General features: G+C 49.2%; 6 protein-coding genes across 6 annotated transcripts; 1 reads left to right on the forward strand and 5 right to left on the reverse strand.

Moving 5' to 3' along the window:
- Window positions 1-1,956: 1,956 nt before the first annotated feature.
- BGZ61DRAFT_510108 (ketoreductase) lies at window positions 1,957-3,330 on the forward strand (the record flags this gene model as incomplete). Its single annotated transcript, XM_046252045.1, has 3 exons — window positions 1,957-1,975; window positions 2,085-2,314; window positions 2,368-3,330. 3 exons carry the CDS (start codon window positions 1,957-1,959, stop codon window positions 3,130-3,132), a joined length of 1,014 nt encoding a protein of 337 aa, XP_046096929.1. The 3' UTR covers window positions 3,133-3,330.
- A 209-nt stretch (window positions 3,331-3,539) lies between these two features.
- Window positions 3,540-3,884, reverse strand: BGZ61DRAFT_562133 (uncharacterized protein; the record flags this gene model as incomplete). The annotated part of the gene is made up of 1 exon (XM_046255839.1): window positions 3,540-3,884. The coding sequence occupies one exon, from the start codon at window positions 3,882-3,884 to the stop codon at window positions 3,555-3,557; it is 330 nt and encodes a 109-aa protein (XP_046096930.1). The 3' UTR covers window positions 3,540-3,554.
- Window positions 3,885-4,962: 1,078 nt separating this feature from the next.
- BGZ61DRAFT_539129 (uncharacterized protein) lies at window positions 4,963-5,709 on the reverse strand (the record flags this gene model as incomplete). Its single annotated transcript, XM_046254747.1, has 1 exon — window positions 4,963-5,709. One exon carries the CDS (start codon window positions 5,707-5,709, stop codon window positions 4,963-4,965), a length of 747 nt encoding a protein of 248 aa, XP_046096931.1.
- A 2,940-nt stretch (window positions 5,710-8,649) lies between these two features.
- BGZ61DRAFT_402022 (P-loop containing nucleoside triphosphate hydrolase protein) lies at window positions 8,650-10,611 on the reverse strand. The gene is made up of 2 exons (XM_046243073.1): window positions 9,277-10,611; window positions 8,650-9,230 (listed from the first exon to the last, which is right to left on the reverse strand). Exons 1-2 carry the CDS (start codon window positions 10,471-10,473, stop codon window positions 8,844-8,846), a joined length of 1,584 nt encoding a protein of 527 aa, XP_046096932.1. The 5' UTR covers window positions 10,474-10,611; the 3' UTR covers window positions 8,650-8,843.
- Window positions 10,612-11,445: 834 nt separating this feature from the next.
- BGZ61DRAFT_539131 (P-loop containing nucleoside triphosphate hydrolase protein) lies at window positions 11,446-15,508 on the reverse strand (the record flags this gene model as incomplete). The annotated part of the gene is made up of 4 exons (XM_046254748.1): window positions 11,446-11,472; window positions 11,527-13,764; window positions 13,833-14,609; window positions 14,663-15,508. 4 exons carry the CDS (start codon window positions 15,506-15,508, stop codon window positions 11,446-11,448), a joined length of 3,888 nt encoding a protein of 1,295 aa, XP_046096933.1.
- Window positions 15,509-16,558: 1,050 nt separating this feature from the next.
- Window positions 16,559-18,602, reverse strand: BGZ61DRAFT_431788 (uncharacterized protein). The gene is made up of 2 exons (XM_046243865.1): window positions 18,519-18,602; window positions 16,559-18,443 (listed from the first exon to the last, which is right to left on the reverse strand). The coding sequence occupies exons 1-2, from the start codon at window positions 18,557-18,559 to the stop codon at window positions 16,622-16,624; spliced, it is 1,863 nt and encodes a 620-aa protein (XP_046096934.1). The 5' UTR covers window positions 18,560-18,602; the 3' UTR covers window positions 16,559-16,621.
- Window positions 18,603-18,696: the final 94 nt, after the last annotated feature.

Here is an 18,696-nt window from a genome sequence, read left to right on the forward strand (position 1 = left end):
AAATTCAAGCAGACTGCCATCCAGTGAAGCTTAATTTGCGTTTACAGGCGCTTTGTCTTGCAGCAACACCAGCTAGCATCATGAAGATCTTCTTGATGCACCTGTACGACTATACCTCGGATGACGTGTTGCTATCGGTGTATAGGGTGTCCTTCCGGTGTAGAATCAAAAGAATTGGCGATGCGATCCTTCCAACTCCAATGTTTTCTCCCTCCGTCATCCTCAAAGCATACTTAACCTTACGCTGCTGTAAACCATCAATATAGGTTCTGGAATTCTCTTAGAGGGACAACGAAGTTCCGTTGGCAATCCGAATTGAATCAAAAGGTGACTACTAGTTGTAGCCCACAACAAGGCGCGCATAATATCGACGTCGCCCCGAAATATCTTTGAACGTCTAATGAATGCAACGACCACACTTCTATATATTAGATGGCAATAAGACGAGGCACCATGTTACGCCGACTTTAATCACATCCATCCTATTGCTAATGGAAACAATGGGTCTAGGGTTCAGGAGCGCTTGATGGCCTGCATGGGCTTGGACCTATAAATACGCCAAGAGGGATAAATAGCATATCGTAATATGCATCGCGAAGACTCCATGAGGTGATTTCTTGATTACACTAACAAACCCAGGAATCTCATTGTGTGGCCGAGTATCTGGAAGAAGCTAGCCATGTACTGAGGGTTATTGGAGGCGGTTCATGGCTTGACGGGGACATATTTCCTATTATTTCATGTTGATTCGGGTTCCCAACCGCGACGCCCGCGCTGCCTCTGTGCTCGTACTTCTGAGCATAGAATTGCTCTTGCTAGAACTGGACCTGAAGTAGAGAACTCAGGACCAGATAACCCTGCGGTAGGTAACTCGAGGGTGAATAGCCAGGAGGAGGGTATCCATAAGGTACAGGGTATAGTAAGAAGATACTTAAGATTACTAGTTGTCTGCTCTTTAAGCTTCCATCTCTAGAGAATTATATAAAAGATAGCTGTAATATATAGTGGAATCTTCAGGCTGATATTAAAACTCAGTTTAAGCTGAAGTAATAGAGTGGATTTATTTTTTATTATTTTTAAATAGCTACTAAAAAATAATAACTTTTAATAGAAATTAATAAGTTTTAAAAGTAAATAATAAAGCTAATATTTATTTTTAAGCTGCTATTATTTATAATTTTATTTTTTACTTTTATATTACTATTAGTTATAATAGTATTAAATAATTAATATTTTTAAAATTCTTAATATAACTTTATATAGTTTTCCTTAGCAAGTTAAATTTAAAGAAACTTTAATATTCTAACCAAAAAGCCTTTTTTAAAAGATTATATTAATATTATAAATTAATTTTAAAAATAAATATTTAATAATAAGAATAACTTCTAACCATTTAAAACGCTTCTAATTCTTAGTATTTATCGCTGTTATTTTAACTGTAGTACTTATTCTGTACTTCTATATATAACTAGCCTTTAAGTAGCCAGGGATATTTAAGCTAGGCCTACCCTGACATCCATCCTAGCTTTCAACAGGGCCATGCGTAACATAGGCTCCAAGCCTACATATGCATACTCGCCGGACTTGTTGACGGAGTTAGCATTACACCCGGTTGAGATGCATTACCAGCGCCATTTTAAGCTCGGCCCGAATCATGACACTTTTAGGGCTGGTTGAAGCTAATTTAGTTGGGGCGCAGCTGGGACTAGGGTGGTACTGCGCGATGTCTTGACTCGCAGGCCATCCAATTGACGTGGCGGACCTCAAATCTTGATTTCTATGGTACGAGGGTAACTTGATCCTTGATGACGGGGGTCTCAGCATCCTATAACCATGGCGCGTCTATAAAGTGTAGCTGACCGTTACACATCCCACACCACTCTCAGATGAACATTGTCTTTACAACATCTTCGATCTCCATCCATCTGTAAACTTCAGCAAACAACCTCTTTCATCATGAAAACCCTTCTCACAGGTAGGTACTGCCAGCTTGACCTTGTGGAATTGGGTTTGTTTTCTTCCACCTGAGAGTTCCCAACCTGATGTTTCTTCTGAACCGCAAGGCACTAATTGAATTGGTATAGGCGCTACCGGATTTCTCGGTGGACATGTCCTTGACACACTTCTGCGTCGAGGCCACTCCGTGGTGGCTACCGTGAGGTCCGAGGAGAAGGGGCAGCAGATCCGTGCGTCCCACGCGGATCTCTCCCCTGAGAAGCTCGACTATGTTGTCGTCCCTGACATCGCCGCACCTGGAGCGTTCAGCAAGATGGAAGTCAACGGCCTGGAAGCCGTAGTCCATGTGGCTAGTCCAGTAAGGCTCCGACATGCAACGAATGCTCGTCTACTAACACATGGCTGCTGTAGTTCCATTACAACACGACGGACGTGAAGAAGGACCTCATTGATCCTGCTGTCCTCGGTACCACGGGTGTTCTCCGCTCCGTCAAGGAGTCCTATCCCGGAGTTACCCGTGTCGTCATTACCTCTTCGTTTGCGGCCATCTTGAACATGGGCTACGTCATGAGTGGTACCAAGAAGACATACTCCGAGGCTGATTGGAGCCCCGTGACGCTCGAGGATGGGCTGGCTAATCCCAACGTTGCCTACGTTGCTTCGAAGGCTCTGGCAGAAAAGGCTGCTTGGGACTTTATCGATACCGAGAAGCCGAATTTCACACTCTCGACGATCAACCCTCCGATGATCTATGGCCCAGTCAAATACCAGGTCAAGTCCCTTGACTCTGTCAACACCTCCAACCAGTTCCTGGCAGACGTACTCTCCGGAAAGTACAAGTCCGGCATGCCCCCGACGGGCTTCCCCCTGTGGGTTGACGTTCGTGACGTGGCCCTGGCCCATGTCCTCGCCATGGAGAAGAAGGAGGCAGCTGGCAAGCGCTTCCTAGTTACCGCTGGCTTCTACAAAAACGGGGATTTGGTCAAAACTGTTTGGAACAATTTCCCAGCACTGCGGGAGAAGCTGCCGGAGGAGGAAAACTGGGGGCTTTCCGAGAAGCCAAACCTCGAGCCCTGGGGGTACGACAACTCGCGGGCTGAGAAGATTTTGGGGATTCAGTGGACACCTTACGAGAAGACGGTGATTGATTCGGTCTCGTCCTTGATCAAGCAGTAAATCAGTTCTCACCTGAGTAGTGCGTTCTGAATGACGTGGCAGAAAGAGTGAGGAGCAAGGAGCATGGTCAAGTAATCTAGCTATCCTAGGAAAGGTGCACTTCTTTCACAGCTCTCATGTGCTGGTGTTGGCAATCAAGGCTAGCTTCATACCAGCTCCATACATAAGCTATTGACTAATTCATTTGTGGTCATAACCGGGCCCCTCGTTATCTTTTGACAGCTGTTCTGACGTAGGTATAGAATAAAACATGGGCTTTCAATTTGAGGCCCTTGTCATCCCCGCTTTGGCACTCGAACAACTGATGTTTTCACTATTGGAGCAGGCTAACATTCCAAACATGACCCTGTCTCACCAATCGCGCTATTCCTTCAAGCGACAGTATCCTATGAGAGGCCTATCTAATCGCCATGCTCTGCCTACTAGACCTGGACATCGCGCACAATCTTTCCTACGAGCACAACAGGCTTGACACTAGTATAGTTCTTCACATCATTCGCCATCTCGTCTGCAGCGGCATCCAAAAATGCGGCTTGCAATTGCTCGACACTTTCCAGCTCAATCACTCCATAGAAAACGTATGGGAGCGGTGACCCGTCTGCATTCGGCAGCAGCTCAGAAACAGTCCACCTCTTGAGGCCATACTTGGTCCAGTGCTTCTGCATCAGGGGCATATGGAAATTCTTGTAGTATTCGAGGTCGTGCGTAGCGTTGGCATCGTTTGGGTAGAGGAAGGTCAAGGTGGAGGACATGTTGGTATCCTTGTTGCAGCTGCATATGTGAGCAAGGTGACAATCTACGGTGGCGAAAGGGCATCTTACAGATGAGCGGTGAGTTGAATAATGGCTTGGTGATTTATTTGATTGGTGTCGGACATGAATGCTACATACTCTTGGTTGCTTTATATCTTTGTGCCTCCGTACTAACAACGGACGGTACCTAGCCTCTTGTGTTCCGACCCCCTGCCGGAGATAGCTCACTAATTCCGTGCATCCTCCGGTTGATGTTGCTGTTCTCTTTCGTCTCCCTTGAAAGGTACGTTGTATTTTGACGAAGGAGGACCCCTGAACAGTCCGGAAGCGAAGTTGCCGAGAACAATACTGGCGGCATTTTCCTCCAAACTAAGATGGAAGTTGCCGGAAGTTCCCGCACAATGTGCTCATCAACACCGCCTGATGCAGGAGTACAATAAAGTTTGTTACTTGCATGTTACATCCTAATGTGGTGCCATGCCAATCACAATGCTGTGAGGCTAGTAGTGAGCATGGGATGATTATGTCCACCGGTCGAAATAGCTCTTGTAACTTGGATTTTTATGCCTGTGGAGAACTTGAAATAGGCTTATGTAACTAACTACTTGTGGTAACCCATCCGTCTTACTCTCGCAATTAGTTTAGCCTTTAAGCTAGCCCTGGAGATGGTGGAGTCCATTAGCTGAAGCTGGTAAAATCATCAACGAATCAATGCCTTCGTCTTTACAGTTGCAAAAACATCCTTGAACATTGTGACGTATTCTGGCGACTCTGTAGCCAAATTTTACCACTTCTGCTTTAGATTGTGGGTGTTCTTCTAACTGAATGAGGGCTACTGCGTCACCAGCCCCCCGCGGCTCCCCTTTCCAAGGATTGTTCCACCAGGCAGGTCGACAACGATTGAGTACATACATGATACGGGTCACCAAAGTTCCCTCAGTTTCAGTACAGAACTGTAGGGGGTGCTCATCAAGATTTTTCAATTCCAAGCATCATCTCCAGAGCCTTCTAAAGGGTCATGATGACGTTGAGTGCCACTTGCTAATATCACCCCCCTCTAATCACTTCCACAACTGCTTTACCAGCCCGTATGTGGCTCATCAGCAACGAAAGTGCCAGTGAGCTTTTTGGGGTCTCCTTCTGTAGCGGCTCGCACGATAGCCTTGGCACCCTCGCTTGCATCTTTCATGCCGTAACCGCCAGTGAATCGAGTGCGGCACATGCCAGGCGCCGCCGCGACGACGGCGATATTGTACTCGGCGAACTTGACAGACATGGCAACCGTTATCATGTTGACTGCAGCCTTGCTGCTGCGGTAATCAGGAACGTAGTAAGATTTGGCGTTGTACTCGAAGCCCTCCTCATTCGCCATCGTGGTCAGCCCGACGCCGGATGTGACGTTCACGATGCGACGATCCGAATAAGGTGACGCCTTGAGCAGTGGTAAAAACGCATCTATCACCGCTGCTACTCCGAAGACGTTGACCTCGAAGATCTCGCGGTATTGTTCTCGGGTGGTAGCTGCAGTCGACGTTCCAAGCCCGGCGTTATTGATCAAGATGTCCAGATGGCCAGCCTGGTTCGACACCGCCTGGACGGCCGCTGCGATGGAACTGTCATCGGTCACATCAAGGGGAATTGGCATCAAGTTCGTTTCGTCAATTCCCTCTGCGTGCAGCGCGTGAACTGCGGCCTCAGCCTTCGACGAGGAGCGCGCTCCGACAAGAACTTTATATTTGCCGGAGCTCGCGAGCTGCTGCGCGATGCAGTAGCCAATGCCCTGGTTGGCGCCTGTGACGAGAACGACGGCTTTTGGTGAGGCCATGCTGTTTTTGCAAAGAGGTGATTGATGTTGGGAGAGATTGAGAAGTTTGTATTTAGAGAACGACAACATTATGTGCACTATATATACCTAAACGAGTATAGAGGAGACCTGACCGTAGACCCCCCCCCCCCAATTGATATAACAGTACTAAATAGGTGGGGCGGTATTACTTGAATAATTGGCTCTTAAAACCTGACGGATCCGTTACGGTCAGATTGATCAAATAGATACTGTTCAAAGCAGTAATAATAATGTTGATTATTGCTTGCATGCCGGTTATCCAGACCGGTCGAAAGAGGGGGTTATTAAAACACCCCTTCTGGCTTTAGTTAGGATATTAATCGATTAGAGAATATATAATATAAAGTTATCTTTTAAAAAAGAAAACCTATAAGATATATTAAATTATTATTATTTGGGTCTTATACCTGCAGTAAGCAGTTTAATTTTTAGCTATTATTTATATATTTCTTAAAGGTTTAATATATATTTTAACTTTATTATTTTATAATAGATTTTAAAGAGGTATTTAGTAGCTTTATAATTTATAAATATACTGACTTTTAGAGAATAGTTTTAGTATTATAGGAAAAATATATAATATAGAAAATCTTTTATAATAATTTTTTTAAAAATAATTTAATAAAAGTTTTAAAATAAAGTTATATATAATAAAATAATAAACCTTAAATAATAAATTAAAACATTATATAGTTACTATTAAAAAAACACTCAGCTGTTAGCTATATAAACTATTCAGAAAGTAGAGAGCTTCTAAGTTAAAGCTTTACTGCAGATAGCAATTTTAAGCGAGCCGGTTATACGATATTAGAGTTGGCTTTCTTTAATTTACTTTGTTGATTAATATAATATTTTCTGGGGCCACTGTTAGTTAAACAATAAATAGTGCCTCGGCGTCTTAGTGCGAGGAGATACACCACGCCAGATTCTCACCTCCTGATAAATAACTGAGGCTCTCTGCCACATAATCAGGTGGTCGAATTTCTTCAGAATGACGGCACAACACTGAAGCTTTTCTCCCTTCGTTATAGGCATCCATCTTCCACGTCAGCTGTTGTATCCTCGACCTAGTTTTTTATCTGATCAGGTCAGTAGCTAGCTGAAGGTAAAGACCCCGAAGCATCCGGAGCGTCTCGGCCGTTCCAAGTAATTCGAGATTATCTTCATCTCTGTGGTTGCGGTGGTCGTTGATACAGGGAAGGGAGCAACTGGGGTTGTCGCGTCCTCCGCGCTATCCAGGACTATAGTAGCGATTACAGAGTATAATGGTTATATTTTGATGAGTAAATGCTACAAAATCTTATCCAAGAAAGCCAGGGTGACAGCTGGGGTATTGACTGACACGAGGGAGGAACACATCTTATAACCCACCGAACAACTTTGAGCTGTCTGGCCCCAAAATTGTAAGACGGAATGTAGACTTTCAGATACGCCCATTTCCCATGTAACTTGGGACTACGCCGTCTAAACCGAGATTGGCTGATATCCTGGATACTGGTGAGTCTCTTCACGGGCATCGAAGGTAGCCATGCTGTTACTAACCTTGATGAGGGTAAACCCGTGAATCTGGGGCTTCTCTTCTGCTCCGCATTGTTCTCCGCGCTGGCGAGAAGGTTCTCACACAGTTCGGAGTTTTCCTCATAGATCGAGGGGTGTTGTCTTGAGTAGATCGTGCCGAGGGTTACCAGGTAAGGGAATTAACCCCCCGGGTTGCACCCTATTTTGGAACAGTCTCGGTAAGTGTGTGCCCGAGAGCGTGAATGGTATCTTCATCGGCTTTGCTCCTACCTCTCTCAGATCCATCGTCCTATTGTTTTCTCTTACTGTTTCGCAAAAGCCCTTCTGCATCTATTGACCCAGATTCTAGTCCATAGATCCAGTTCTACGCCGTCCCCTCCGTTACTATGCCTGCTAGAATCGAACAGCCGGTGCGACTGTCAGTTACAGACCAAGTCGACCAACAACGCGAGACTTTCTACGGGTATTTTCATCGTCGTACTTGCTGCGCTAGTTGACCTTCTTTATGTGCTACGTCAGAGGAAGGTGGCAGAAGTCATAGATCTCTTAAAGACGCTGTCTTTCCCTCACTTGGAGGATGGTACTTCTGGCTGAAATCTTTACCTCAATGATACACGCTGACTTTAGCTGCTTATGTCTCCCGAAATTACAGTATGGACTTACTTCCCCTCTCCCGTATCCGCTACTTCTCATCTCCACGAAGTATTTAGGCCGTTGCTGCGAATCGTGATATTATTGGCAATGGGCGAATCGATCCATCACGTATCTTAGTCCATGGAAGAGCCGCTGGAGGCCATTCTGCAATCTCTTGTTTGATCGGGATTGATGAGGCCAAATTTCCAGAACCTGGAGGCGCGGGTCGATCTCTACAAGACAGGCGCACCATTTGCACGAAATCGGAAGAATAACTTCCTCAGAAAATGCAGCTGGATCACTGCACCCAGTTAGCCATTGGAATGTAGGGCTATCGGATGTATCCCGAGCTGTCAGCCAACACTCAAAGAGGGCAGAAATCGCGGGATATTTTGCCGTCATAAACTAAGATCAACGTTGGAAGTCACAACCTGTTTTTGGATGACATACTTGGATGGTATGCCTATAGGTAAAGACATCGCAGTTGCTGATGGAGCCTCTTTTTAGTCTCGAGGTCAAGCCAAATGGGGACCACGGTTGGAATGTGTTCGCGGACCAAGGCAAGTTGTCAACCTACTGCGTGTTTAAGCCTGAGGCAGTAGAACATGGTATGCTACCTGGATCGGAGGCTGTTGTGTGCAGGTTGATTGACATCGCCCAGCACATGGGATTTAAAGTCAGGATATCAGATGTTGGCTGATCGAGGGCGAAACTGAGTTTGACTCAGCGCTACCACGCTACATGGCAAGACGGGCGACCTTTGGTGTCGGGGGAACTTGTTTATGTTTGATAAGCAGGTGTTGAGAGAAAAGCATTAGGATTCTAGCTTAAATATGCAAGACCTCAAGTGCCACCTCAAGGAGCGTCCCACCTCACCGAGCCTAACATTTAGGAGAGCACTCTTACAACCTCTAGACAATACCAGGCAGAACCCTACCCCCTCCCCGTCATGTGCTGCATTCTCATTCGTCCTCAATGCCCTCGCGGAGGAACTTGATTTGCTTCTTAATCTCAACCCAGAGCTCCAGTTTGTCCAAGTCGCCGTCGTTCAAGCTTAAAGCAGAGCCATCATCATCGCCCACCAGGACCCAAGCTTCTGCAGAGCCTCTGCTTGTTGCCTTAGTCTCAGACCGCCTGGCAATTGCTAGCAGTGTCGCCACAAATGCCTCCTGAATATACGCAAAGCTGAACTTGTCCGTGATCTCAGCAATGGCCTTGCACAGCTTGTCCGGGAACTCGATGTCCTTATTCGGCTTGAGCTTCTTCTGCCAGAAGCGGCAATATGCCTCTCGCTGATCGACGTTTGGGTCAGGGAAGTAGTATTTCCGGTCGAAGCGAGATGGACGTTTCTACACTGTCAGCAACGCTTCTTTCCGCACGGGGACGACGACTTACGGAGATGCCCGGGTCTAGGAGCTCCAAGTGATTGGTGCTGGCGATGATGAAGATGCCGTCGTTTTCTTTCAGGCCATCCACCTCGTTTAGGAAGTAGCTTCTCACCATGGGTGTGACGAGGGAATCAATGTCTTCAAACACCAGGTAACAGGGCGCGAATTCCCTCGCCTTCTCAAAGATTATGTGAAGAGAAAATTCGGGTCCCATCCACGACTCCAAGCTGCGAACGTAGACGGTTGGAACAGTGGGAGTTCTGTCGGCCAGCATGTGCATCGTTGCCTTGATACTAATGGTCTTACCGTTGCCAGGCGGGCCATGGTAAATGATTCCTCGCTTCCATGGCACGCCGAGACTCGCGTACGTCTCTCTAGACTCAAAGAAGGAGAGGTGGTCGTTGATGAGCGACTTCTTCATGTCCTCGTCGAGGATGACGGCATCCCATGTTGCTTTCTGGGCGCTCTCCCACAGCTCGCGATCTTTGATGAAGGAACCCTGGTCAAACACCCATACTTCATTGTTCAGGTCGCTTGTCCACGATCCGACGGCGAGCACAAGTTGCTCAGCTTTGAAGGCATCCGCCGTGAGGATGTAGGAGTTCTTCACCCGTGGATAGGGTTCCGCCCCATCGCGGCCGTCAACCAGATAGATGATGAACTCCTCTCCTTCCCACTGATAGAGAAACTTGCCGAAGATGATATCCTCGCCCAGGTATCCCTTGTTGCCATCCATTCGACGGGCCGGCGGCAGATAAACCGTCCATTCAAGCGACGGTGGTAGGTCGCCCTCGTCCTCGAGGCGAGTGAAAGTGGCGTGACCCGCGCCAGCGAAAGCTAGCAGATTGCACAGGATACCCTCATCGCTGTACTGTGGGACCACGACGAGCTCGAGCTCGGGATACTGCTTCTTGAGAGCTGCGGTGATGATTGAATCGGTATTGATCCGCTTGCCAGTGGAGTGCTCGAAGTAGGTCCTGGTAGCATCGCCACCATGTCCACCTGATTGAACAGATGGAGAGGACGGGGCTTGCGAAGGGCTAGGCTCCAATATTGTTGATTTTGGGTGTCCTCGGTACAGAGAAGGATGCTCATGCCTCATGGCGCCACGGAGGCCTGGAGCTGCAGGGTTCATGGTTTGGGCCTGTAAAAGGCGCTGCTGGGCTGGGCGCTTTGGGAGCGTTGAAGTCTGGCCGCTGTTCATCTTGCCACTGCGCGTCTTGGGTAGGTATGTTCAATGTTTATTTCGAATTTGTGGTAACCGTGTCTTGTGATGGAGTCGATGAGGACAATTAAACAAATCCCAGACATGGTTGCCTGGAGGGAATGAAATCCGAGAGGGGAAGCTGGAATGATGATGATGCTCCGCCTCCAGCGACAGGGGTTGTGATTCGACAATTCGCTCGACGCCCAGCCGAGTTGCGACCAGCTGAGTTAGCCGAACCTCGTATTGAGCTTCACCGAATGGAAGTGTGGCGGCATGAGGCGGGGGAGTTCTGGCGTCGAGCTTTTGGTAAATGTCCTGGTAGCATGTACCCAGACAGAAGACTAGATAGAGGTCGAACCAGTTCAAAGAAGGGTGGTATCATGAAAAATGTTGACCAAGGAAAAAACCAAGTAATAACTATTTTCACGCTCCGCTTTATAGTGTGGTGATTTGGTAATGGTGGCAATACGAAACGAGTTGCCCAACATTTTCCCCCAGTCCTTTTTATATGGCTGCCTAGGCCGAGCGAATAGAGGGATTGAGCAATCGGGTCGGAGCAGTCTCACATTGTCGTCATCAAACGCATTATCGTCATCAAACGCATTATCAAGAGGCGTCGAACTAACAAGGTGGATGGGCTGCCATTCAAGATGCCTGACGGTTACTCCCTTAGAAGAGCTAAGACTGCAGTGTATTTTGGCGGTGACTACCTAGTTGAGCCTCGAAGGATCCGATCTCAGTCTGACAGTCGCTTCCTTGGCGACGCTAAAATTGCAGTGCTCTGTCCCAACGCTGCCCGCTGTCCACTTAAACACAGCTGCGGCTAAGATGAGACGCCAGAGAGTAATGAATCCAGTAGGTTCGAGACATTGAGATAGGAGTGCTTTCTATTTACATGAATAATAAACAAAGAAAATTGACTGAATGATAATTATATCCAATGTCTTATTGGGGCTCAGGGCCAGCCATCTACTGGTCCAAGGCTTGACTCTGGCACTGCACACCGATTGTTTAGCGAAAGAAAGACACGAAGCAGATGTAAAAACTTACCATTTCCCAGTAAACGCCCTTCGACTTGACAAGATCATCATGATTGCCCTGCTCAACAACCCTGCCCTCATCCAAGACAAAGATGACATCGGCCTTCTGGATGGTCGACAGCCGATGGGCGACGGCGATTATCGTCCGGCCCTCACGCGCTTTTTCGAATGCGGATTGGACAATCTTCTCAGACTCAGAGTCCAGCGCCGACGTTGCTTCATCAAGCAGCAAGATCTTGGGATCGCGGATCAAGGCTCGCGCAATGGCGATCCTCTGCCTCTGGCCTCCCGACATGGAGACGCCTTGTTGGCCGACGTCGGTGTTGTAGCCTTCGGGCAGGGAAACGATGAAGTCGTGGATGAAGGCGTCGCGGCATACTGCGTGGATTCGCTCGTCTGGCACAGAGTCGGGATCGGAAATGCCAAAGAGGATGTTGTCTCTTATGCTTCCTTGGAACAAAGTCGGTTCTTGAGCCACGAGCGACAGGTTCCGTCGGTAGTCGTAGACATTAAGCTCATTGATGTTGACGCCGTTGCAGCGAATCTCGCCTCCGTCTGGGCCAAGGTCGTAGAACCGCTCCATAAGGGAAATGATGGTTGTTTTGCCAGATCCAGAAGGGCCCACGAATGCTGCATACTGACCCTTTTTGATGGCTAGGCTTAGCCCGTCAAAAACGGAGACATCCCGCGTAGGATACTTGAAATGGACGTCTCGCAGCTCGATGTGCACTCCGCCATCTGACCCAGGAATGTTGCCGCCTCCACTCATCCCAGCTGCTCCAAAATCCGACGACTCTTCCACATTGAAGATTCGATCCGCAGCTGTAGCGGCCTGTGCAAAGTTGGGCGAGACGCTGAGAACTTGGGCTGCCGACTCTGCGCCTTGGATCATTGCCATGAAACAGACAAAGAACTGCTCCAAGCTGAGCTCGCCGCTTGCCATGAGCTTGCCGCCGTACCAAAACACCAAGGCTTGGCAGGCGAGCCCAACGCTGTCTGCGAAGCCGAAGAATCCGGCGGTCCATTGGGCCTTGAGACGAGCCGCGTGGACGTGATCGCTCAGGAGGGTTTGGTATCGGCCATTGATCGCATCTTCCATGTTCAGCGAAGAAACCGTCCGCATGGCTCCGACAGCTTCCGTCGCAAATTGAGAGCTTTCCATGAAGACGGCCGAGTTCATCTTTTCGAAATAGATCTCGTACCTGTACTTCCAGAAGCCCGCGGTCAGCATGACGGGCATGGTGGCAAACATGGCAACCAGCCCGAGCTTCCAAGAGAAGATGAGCGAGATGATGATGCAACCGGCGGCGTTGAACACGCCGTTGAGGAGAGAGCCGGCGTTCAAGCCAAAGAGCTCTTCTAGCAGCTTTGCATCGCCTGAAACCAGAGAGGTCAAGGTCCCATGAGAGTTTTGGTCTTGGTCGAAATAGCTTGGCTTCTGGTGCAGCATGTCGGTGAAATATTGTGTCTTGAAGAACCGGCTGACAGAGTACTGGGCGTGCAAGCAGTTCCAGGCCATAGAAAACCAGCCGAAGCCAATTCCTGCAGCGAGGGCCAACCACATCAGGCCCCAAAAGCTCCCTTCTTTCTTGATGTCGTCGCCTACCAGAAGGAAGACTTGAACGGCTTTGGCAAACAACCATGCCTGTAAGGGCGTACCTGCTCCGATAGCCATGCAGGAAAGGACAATACCGATAAAGAGAGGCCTCTGTGCTTGGAGCCTGTACAAAAGCTTGCCAATGATTCGAAACAGGCTCGGAGGCAGCTGTTCTTGGTGGCTTTGACGAGGATCGTTCTCAGCTTCTGGTGTGGTTGGGACATCATCATCGCTCAAGTTCAGCTTTGGATCTGTTTCGGAGTCCAGTTTCGGTCGAGTATGCTCATCTTCGCTGGTAGAAGGCAAACGGAGCGACTGGGCCTGCACCAAGGCGTTGTAGACGCCCAACGAGTCGGCCATCAGGCTTTGATGTGTGCCTTGCTCGACTGCACGGCCATTCTTCAGGACAATGATATGGTCGGCCTTTTGTATAGTCGAGAGGCGATGCGCGATGGTTATTGTAGTGCGGTGCTGAGTTACCCTGTCAAGTGCTGCTTGAACTATCCTTTCGCTCTTGGCATCTATTGCGCTGGTTGCCTCGTCGAGGATGATGATCTGAGGCTTCTTGATGATGCTTCTGGCGATGGCAAGGCGTTGCTTCTGGCCACCTGATAGCTTTGCACCGCCATCGCCAACTCGTGTGTCGTAGCCCTGGAGGTGTCAGCGAGGCTCTCAAGGCTATGGAAACGACTACATAAAATGGAAGATGGTGGACTCACATCGGGTAACCGATTGATGAACTCATCGGCGTAGGCCTCCCCGCAGGCTTCTTTGACCAGCTCTCGCTTCTCTGCTTCGGGGACATGTTCCCACTCAGTTCCGACGAGACCATTTGCGACATTGCCGTAGATGGTATCGTTGAAGAGGAAAGGCTCCTGCTGAACAAGGCCAATTTGCGACCTCCACCATTTGAGGTCCAGTTCCTCCAGATTGTGGTTGCCAATAGTGATAGATCCAGACAGTTTGGCTTCGACCGGAGCATCCTGAACAGCTTCAGATACCTTTTCCTGATCAACATCCGACTTCTCTGCCGGCGTAGCTTGTATCACCCGGGGCAGCAGCTGTTGGCCCTTGAGAGAATACCACCCCTCGACCAATCCAACAATTGTGCTCTTGCCTGATCCAGACGGGCCGACGAGGGCTGTATTGCAACCTGATCGAATTCGAAAACTGAGGTTATCTAGGACTCCGACACCCGGCCGGCTTGGGTATTCAAAAGTGACGTTATGGAAAACAAGGTCCTGAGCGGTGATGTCTGGCTTCGAGGAACCGCGATCGGGAAGAGGCGCGTCGATGACGGTGAAGAACTCGCATGCGGCAATCATGGCTTTGCTGACAGCTATGAGTGGCGTCGATACGCGCTCGAGGGAGTTGAGGACCATCATGACGGACATCAATACGATGATGACGACGCCGGCATTACTGACAGCACCCTCTCCGAACCTCTTTGTCCCGTACCAAAACGTCAAGCCATACGCTCCATAAATGCCGAACATCTGCCCCGTATTAGTTGGCGAATGACATTACAGAAGCCACGATTGATACTCACTATAAAGCCAAATTGAAGTCCCATAACGGGGGAGATCTTCTGGCCTCGCCTCATAGCCTCGCGCACCCATTTCTCGTAGTGGGAAATGGTACGGCCCTGAGCACCACACGCCATGACGAGTCGAACGCCCTTTAGAGCCTCACTTGCAATGGCGTTGGCTTGTGCATCCGCCTGAGCAGTTGCAGTCTGGCCTTTGAGAATGAGTGGCAACAGCACGCACAGAACAACCATCATGTACAATAGCAGGGACAAGGTCACCAAGGTGATGTCCCAGCTCCAGACGAATGAGATAATGAGAGCAGCCCATATGGTGGCATTGGCCTGGAGGAACGTCCCGAGGTGTTCCGAAATTCCAAGTTGCAACGTGTTCGACGTCGTGGTGATGGCGGTCGCAGGAGCTCCGATAGGCATGGAGTCGATGACAGAGATTTCCTGCGCAAACAGCGATCTCAGATAGTCATGACGGATAGCGGACGACAGACGAATGCCAATCATTCGAAAGCAGAACTTGTTGATGGCATTCAGGGCCCAACGGGCGAGAAAGAGGGCTACGACGTACAACGCTTGGCGGTTGAGCAAACTGTCAAAGTCGAACTTTGACATGTCCGAAGCATCTCCAAAGTACGAGGTGAATTGCCCAACGAGCTGGCCGAAAATGATGTTCATGAGAGGCATGGTGATTCCGGCTCCGATCGAGGACAGAGAGGCGATGATGTAGACAACAAAGTCCCATCTTGTCGCGTAGCTGAAGATCCTGAAGTAGTCGGAGTATGTAGGGGTTCGTTCGGCTTGTTTTGGGTGTGATGGCGTCGATTCCGCGTCGGTCGGGGCTGGGTCAGGAGTCATGTTGGGAGTTCAATCTTTTGCGGCAGTTAGCGTTAGTATTTTACTCGCGTGAGGTAATTTGCCTGCCTAGGTGACTCGATTTTGGTGTATTTGTTTCTGTCACAAAATCGTCGTTGGAACACGATGTCGAGAACTTGTCCTGGCAGCCCTGTCCGCTCGTTTCAGGACCCAAAGGAGTGTAAAAAATGAAGAGGAAGAAACAATAGAGAGGAAGTAGATGTAGTGAGAATGGATATGGGATTCATTGAATAGCAGTTGGGAATTACTTATACCAGTCCTTGACCAGCTGGTTGCCCTACGAGGCAGAATACGACGAATCCACCCAGCATCGCGTGTTTCCCTTTTGGGAAGTTTACGAGCACTGCATCGACTCTGGGATGAGATAATGCGATTGGTCACTTGCCTCAGTAAAGTGGGCACCATCTTCGGGTTATTTTGTCATCGATCATGCCTTATTCTTTGGGTGATTCAACGAGCCCCAAATGTCAAAGCCTAGGTATCTACTCTATGACTGCAATGTGTCTTGAGGCGTGCTTTCAGTTCACATCAATTTGGGCTTTTTGTTTCAATATTTTGAATAGACATTAGCGGTAAAGCCTTGAAATTTACCACCGCTACGTGTCCTCGTGGCGAGCAAGCATGCAGGATGGGTGACCCTGGCGCCTACGAAATACAGGCAATCCAGCTTCTTCAACGTCACCATCCAGAGCTTCCAGATGCAATTTCGGACTCTCGGGCGAATTTATAACCCCGTCGTACAATCTAATTTTAAGGTGCAAGGCATTCAGCTCTATGGAGGTTTCTTCGGCTTGCCGCTTATCTAGCTGTTTCGGCAGCCTGCCCCAGACTACTGCACGGCTCGTAAACATCCAAAAGCGGAAAGGTCTTTACGAGCTTGGCAGGAGGGTGAGATGCACAATTTCCACGTCATTGACGCATTGTAGGTCATGGACACAGGCTCTCTCATGGAAAGAATCGACCATATTCTGCTTCCAAGTTCCTGTTGAGCCAGGTCAATCGAGGCCGATTCGATTTAATAGCCAGGGCGTTGTGGATTGATTATTGTTCAAATTGAACCTAGATGTCCTTCCTGTTTGCCTCTAAACTCCATACTCAGCTCTCATAACCAACCAAATCTGCCATCAGCAGCGCACACGATGTTGACAATGGCCGCCGTATCCACGTCACATCATCAGATCTCTCGCTAACATCAACCGCCTCTTCCACCAGTTCCCATTGTCCCGTTGTCGCGTCTTTATCGAGGTATCGAAAGACAACGCGATCACCTCCGGCTTCAAAGACGAATTCCCGGCGCAACAGCCGCTGCCACTGTTCCGCCGCTGAGCCTTCCGCCACATTGATCCGCTCAACGGCAAGGCTCCTCACGGCCAAAACGTAGAGAGCGTGCGAGTCGAGCAGCCCGTCCTGGCCAGGGTAATCCTTCAGCAGCCAGACAGCCTCGTCGCGGGCCAACGGGTCGCGGCAGAAGAAAGCCAGCACGAGTAAATATGACGCGACACCGCACTGTAATGACAGCTGCTGGGTTGGCTCTGTGATGTGCCGCTTGGCTGTGCGCAAAGCTAGTCTGACTACCGACAAGTATTCGTGGAAGAGATGCGACCGAGCATACAACAACTCAACGTCAAGGTACTGCAGGGGGTCGCCGAAGGTGTAGATACCCAGGTACTGAAGGCGTAAATGGATTGCTCGCAGAGCTGTCGGTGATTCGGGCTCGAACATGATGACCCTGTTGAAAAGAGGCAAATATGCCGAGTCCAGAGCTCGCATTGCGTTTCTCAATCCCTCGCAGAATTCCTGCACTTCCGTGTTCCCGAACCAGTCCAGCTGAAAACCGCTCATCACCTCTTCATTCTTGCAGCCCGAGGCAACCAGAGCACGCATGGTTCCAGCCATGATCTGCATCATCTTGATCTGTCGACGCTGGCAGGCCATCCAGTACCCCTCAAACTCGTCTAGGTCGTTGAAGCTGGCCGGAACGTTCTCTATCGTCGCAGTGGAGGGCGTGAGTTCGCTGAGGAGCATCATGAAGGATTCAACCGTGTGTTTTTTCTCTTTTAATCCCTTGGCAAGGTTTGGTAGGGATGGACCGGATCCAATCTCATTCTGGACAACCGTTCGGCTTTGTGTCAAAAGTTGGATGAAGATGTCCCCCACTGCTCCAAGCAGAGGTTTCGGGTCTGGCGCAAAGGCAGCCACATGGCAACTAGTCGCGTCATCATCGGTCAAGAGAGCAAGCAGCAGAGCCAAGCCATGATTCACATGATTCAGCGCGGCTTTTCTGTTTCCTCGTAGTATTTCAAAGAACAGCAGCAGCAGCGATAGAAACACGGCGTTTTGCGGAGAGGCCTGTTGATGTTGCAGCTTCAGAGAGTGACCATAACAAGCCATGGCGTGGAAGTAGGACACCCGTCGGTCGTCGGTCAACAGCTCTGGTACCGGTACTGAGCGAAGCGTCTTCTGGTTGAATTGGCGATGCCATACGTTTAATGCACCGATGGCCATTGCGGCATGACGAAGTGTGCTGTTATTGTGAGCGAGTTGAGGCAGAGTCACGGCCCAGAAACCTTTGTTGGAAGCCGCAGTAATCCACGGTCCCTGAACCAACTCGACGAATTCTTGGAAATAAAGTGCGCCTTGAGAGCCCCGAAACGATGAAGATTCGACGTCAAGTCGCAGCTGTACTCTCGGCGGCGTTGCAAGATCAACTGATTTGGAATTCCAACAGATTTGAGGAGGTGCGTCGGCCTTCTTGCTCGGCTCGACAGCATAACCCTCGCAATGACCTCGACCCTTGAGGCATTTCAGGCAATGCGGCCGGGCTTCGTCGCATTTTACGCGCCGCTTTTTGCAAGTAATGCATCCTGTCCGTACTTTGGGAGTGCTTGTACGAAAGTGTTTTGGCTTGTCAAGAGACCTGGTAGAAACGAGGCCATGGGGCGTTCGTTAGCTTTGGAATACGGGACAACCAGTATCGCCATCGCCTGCTTACGTTTTGGGATGATTGGGAATACCTGGGTTTGGATCGGCCATGGCATTTCTTCTCTTCTTCTTCGACACTCTGAGGTTGATGGAGAAGTAATACTTCAATCAAATAGGCTGCTATCGTCGGGGGAATCTTAGCTGCGCCTCCGGATTCCGGCCTAACTTTTCTGCGGGTACGTGCGCTG

The sequence above is a fragment of the Ilyonectria robusta genome (assembly GCF_021365365.1).
Source record: "Ilyonectria robusta strain PMI_751 chromosome Unknown BGZ61scaffold_32, whole genome shotgun sequence".
NCBI classification, from domain to species: domain Eukaryota; kingdom Fungi; phylum Ascomycota; class Sordariomycetes; order Hypocreales; family Nectriaceae; genus Ilyonectria; species Ilyonectria robusta.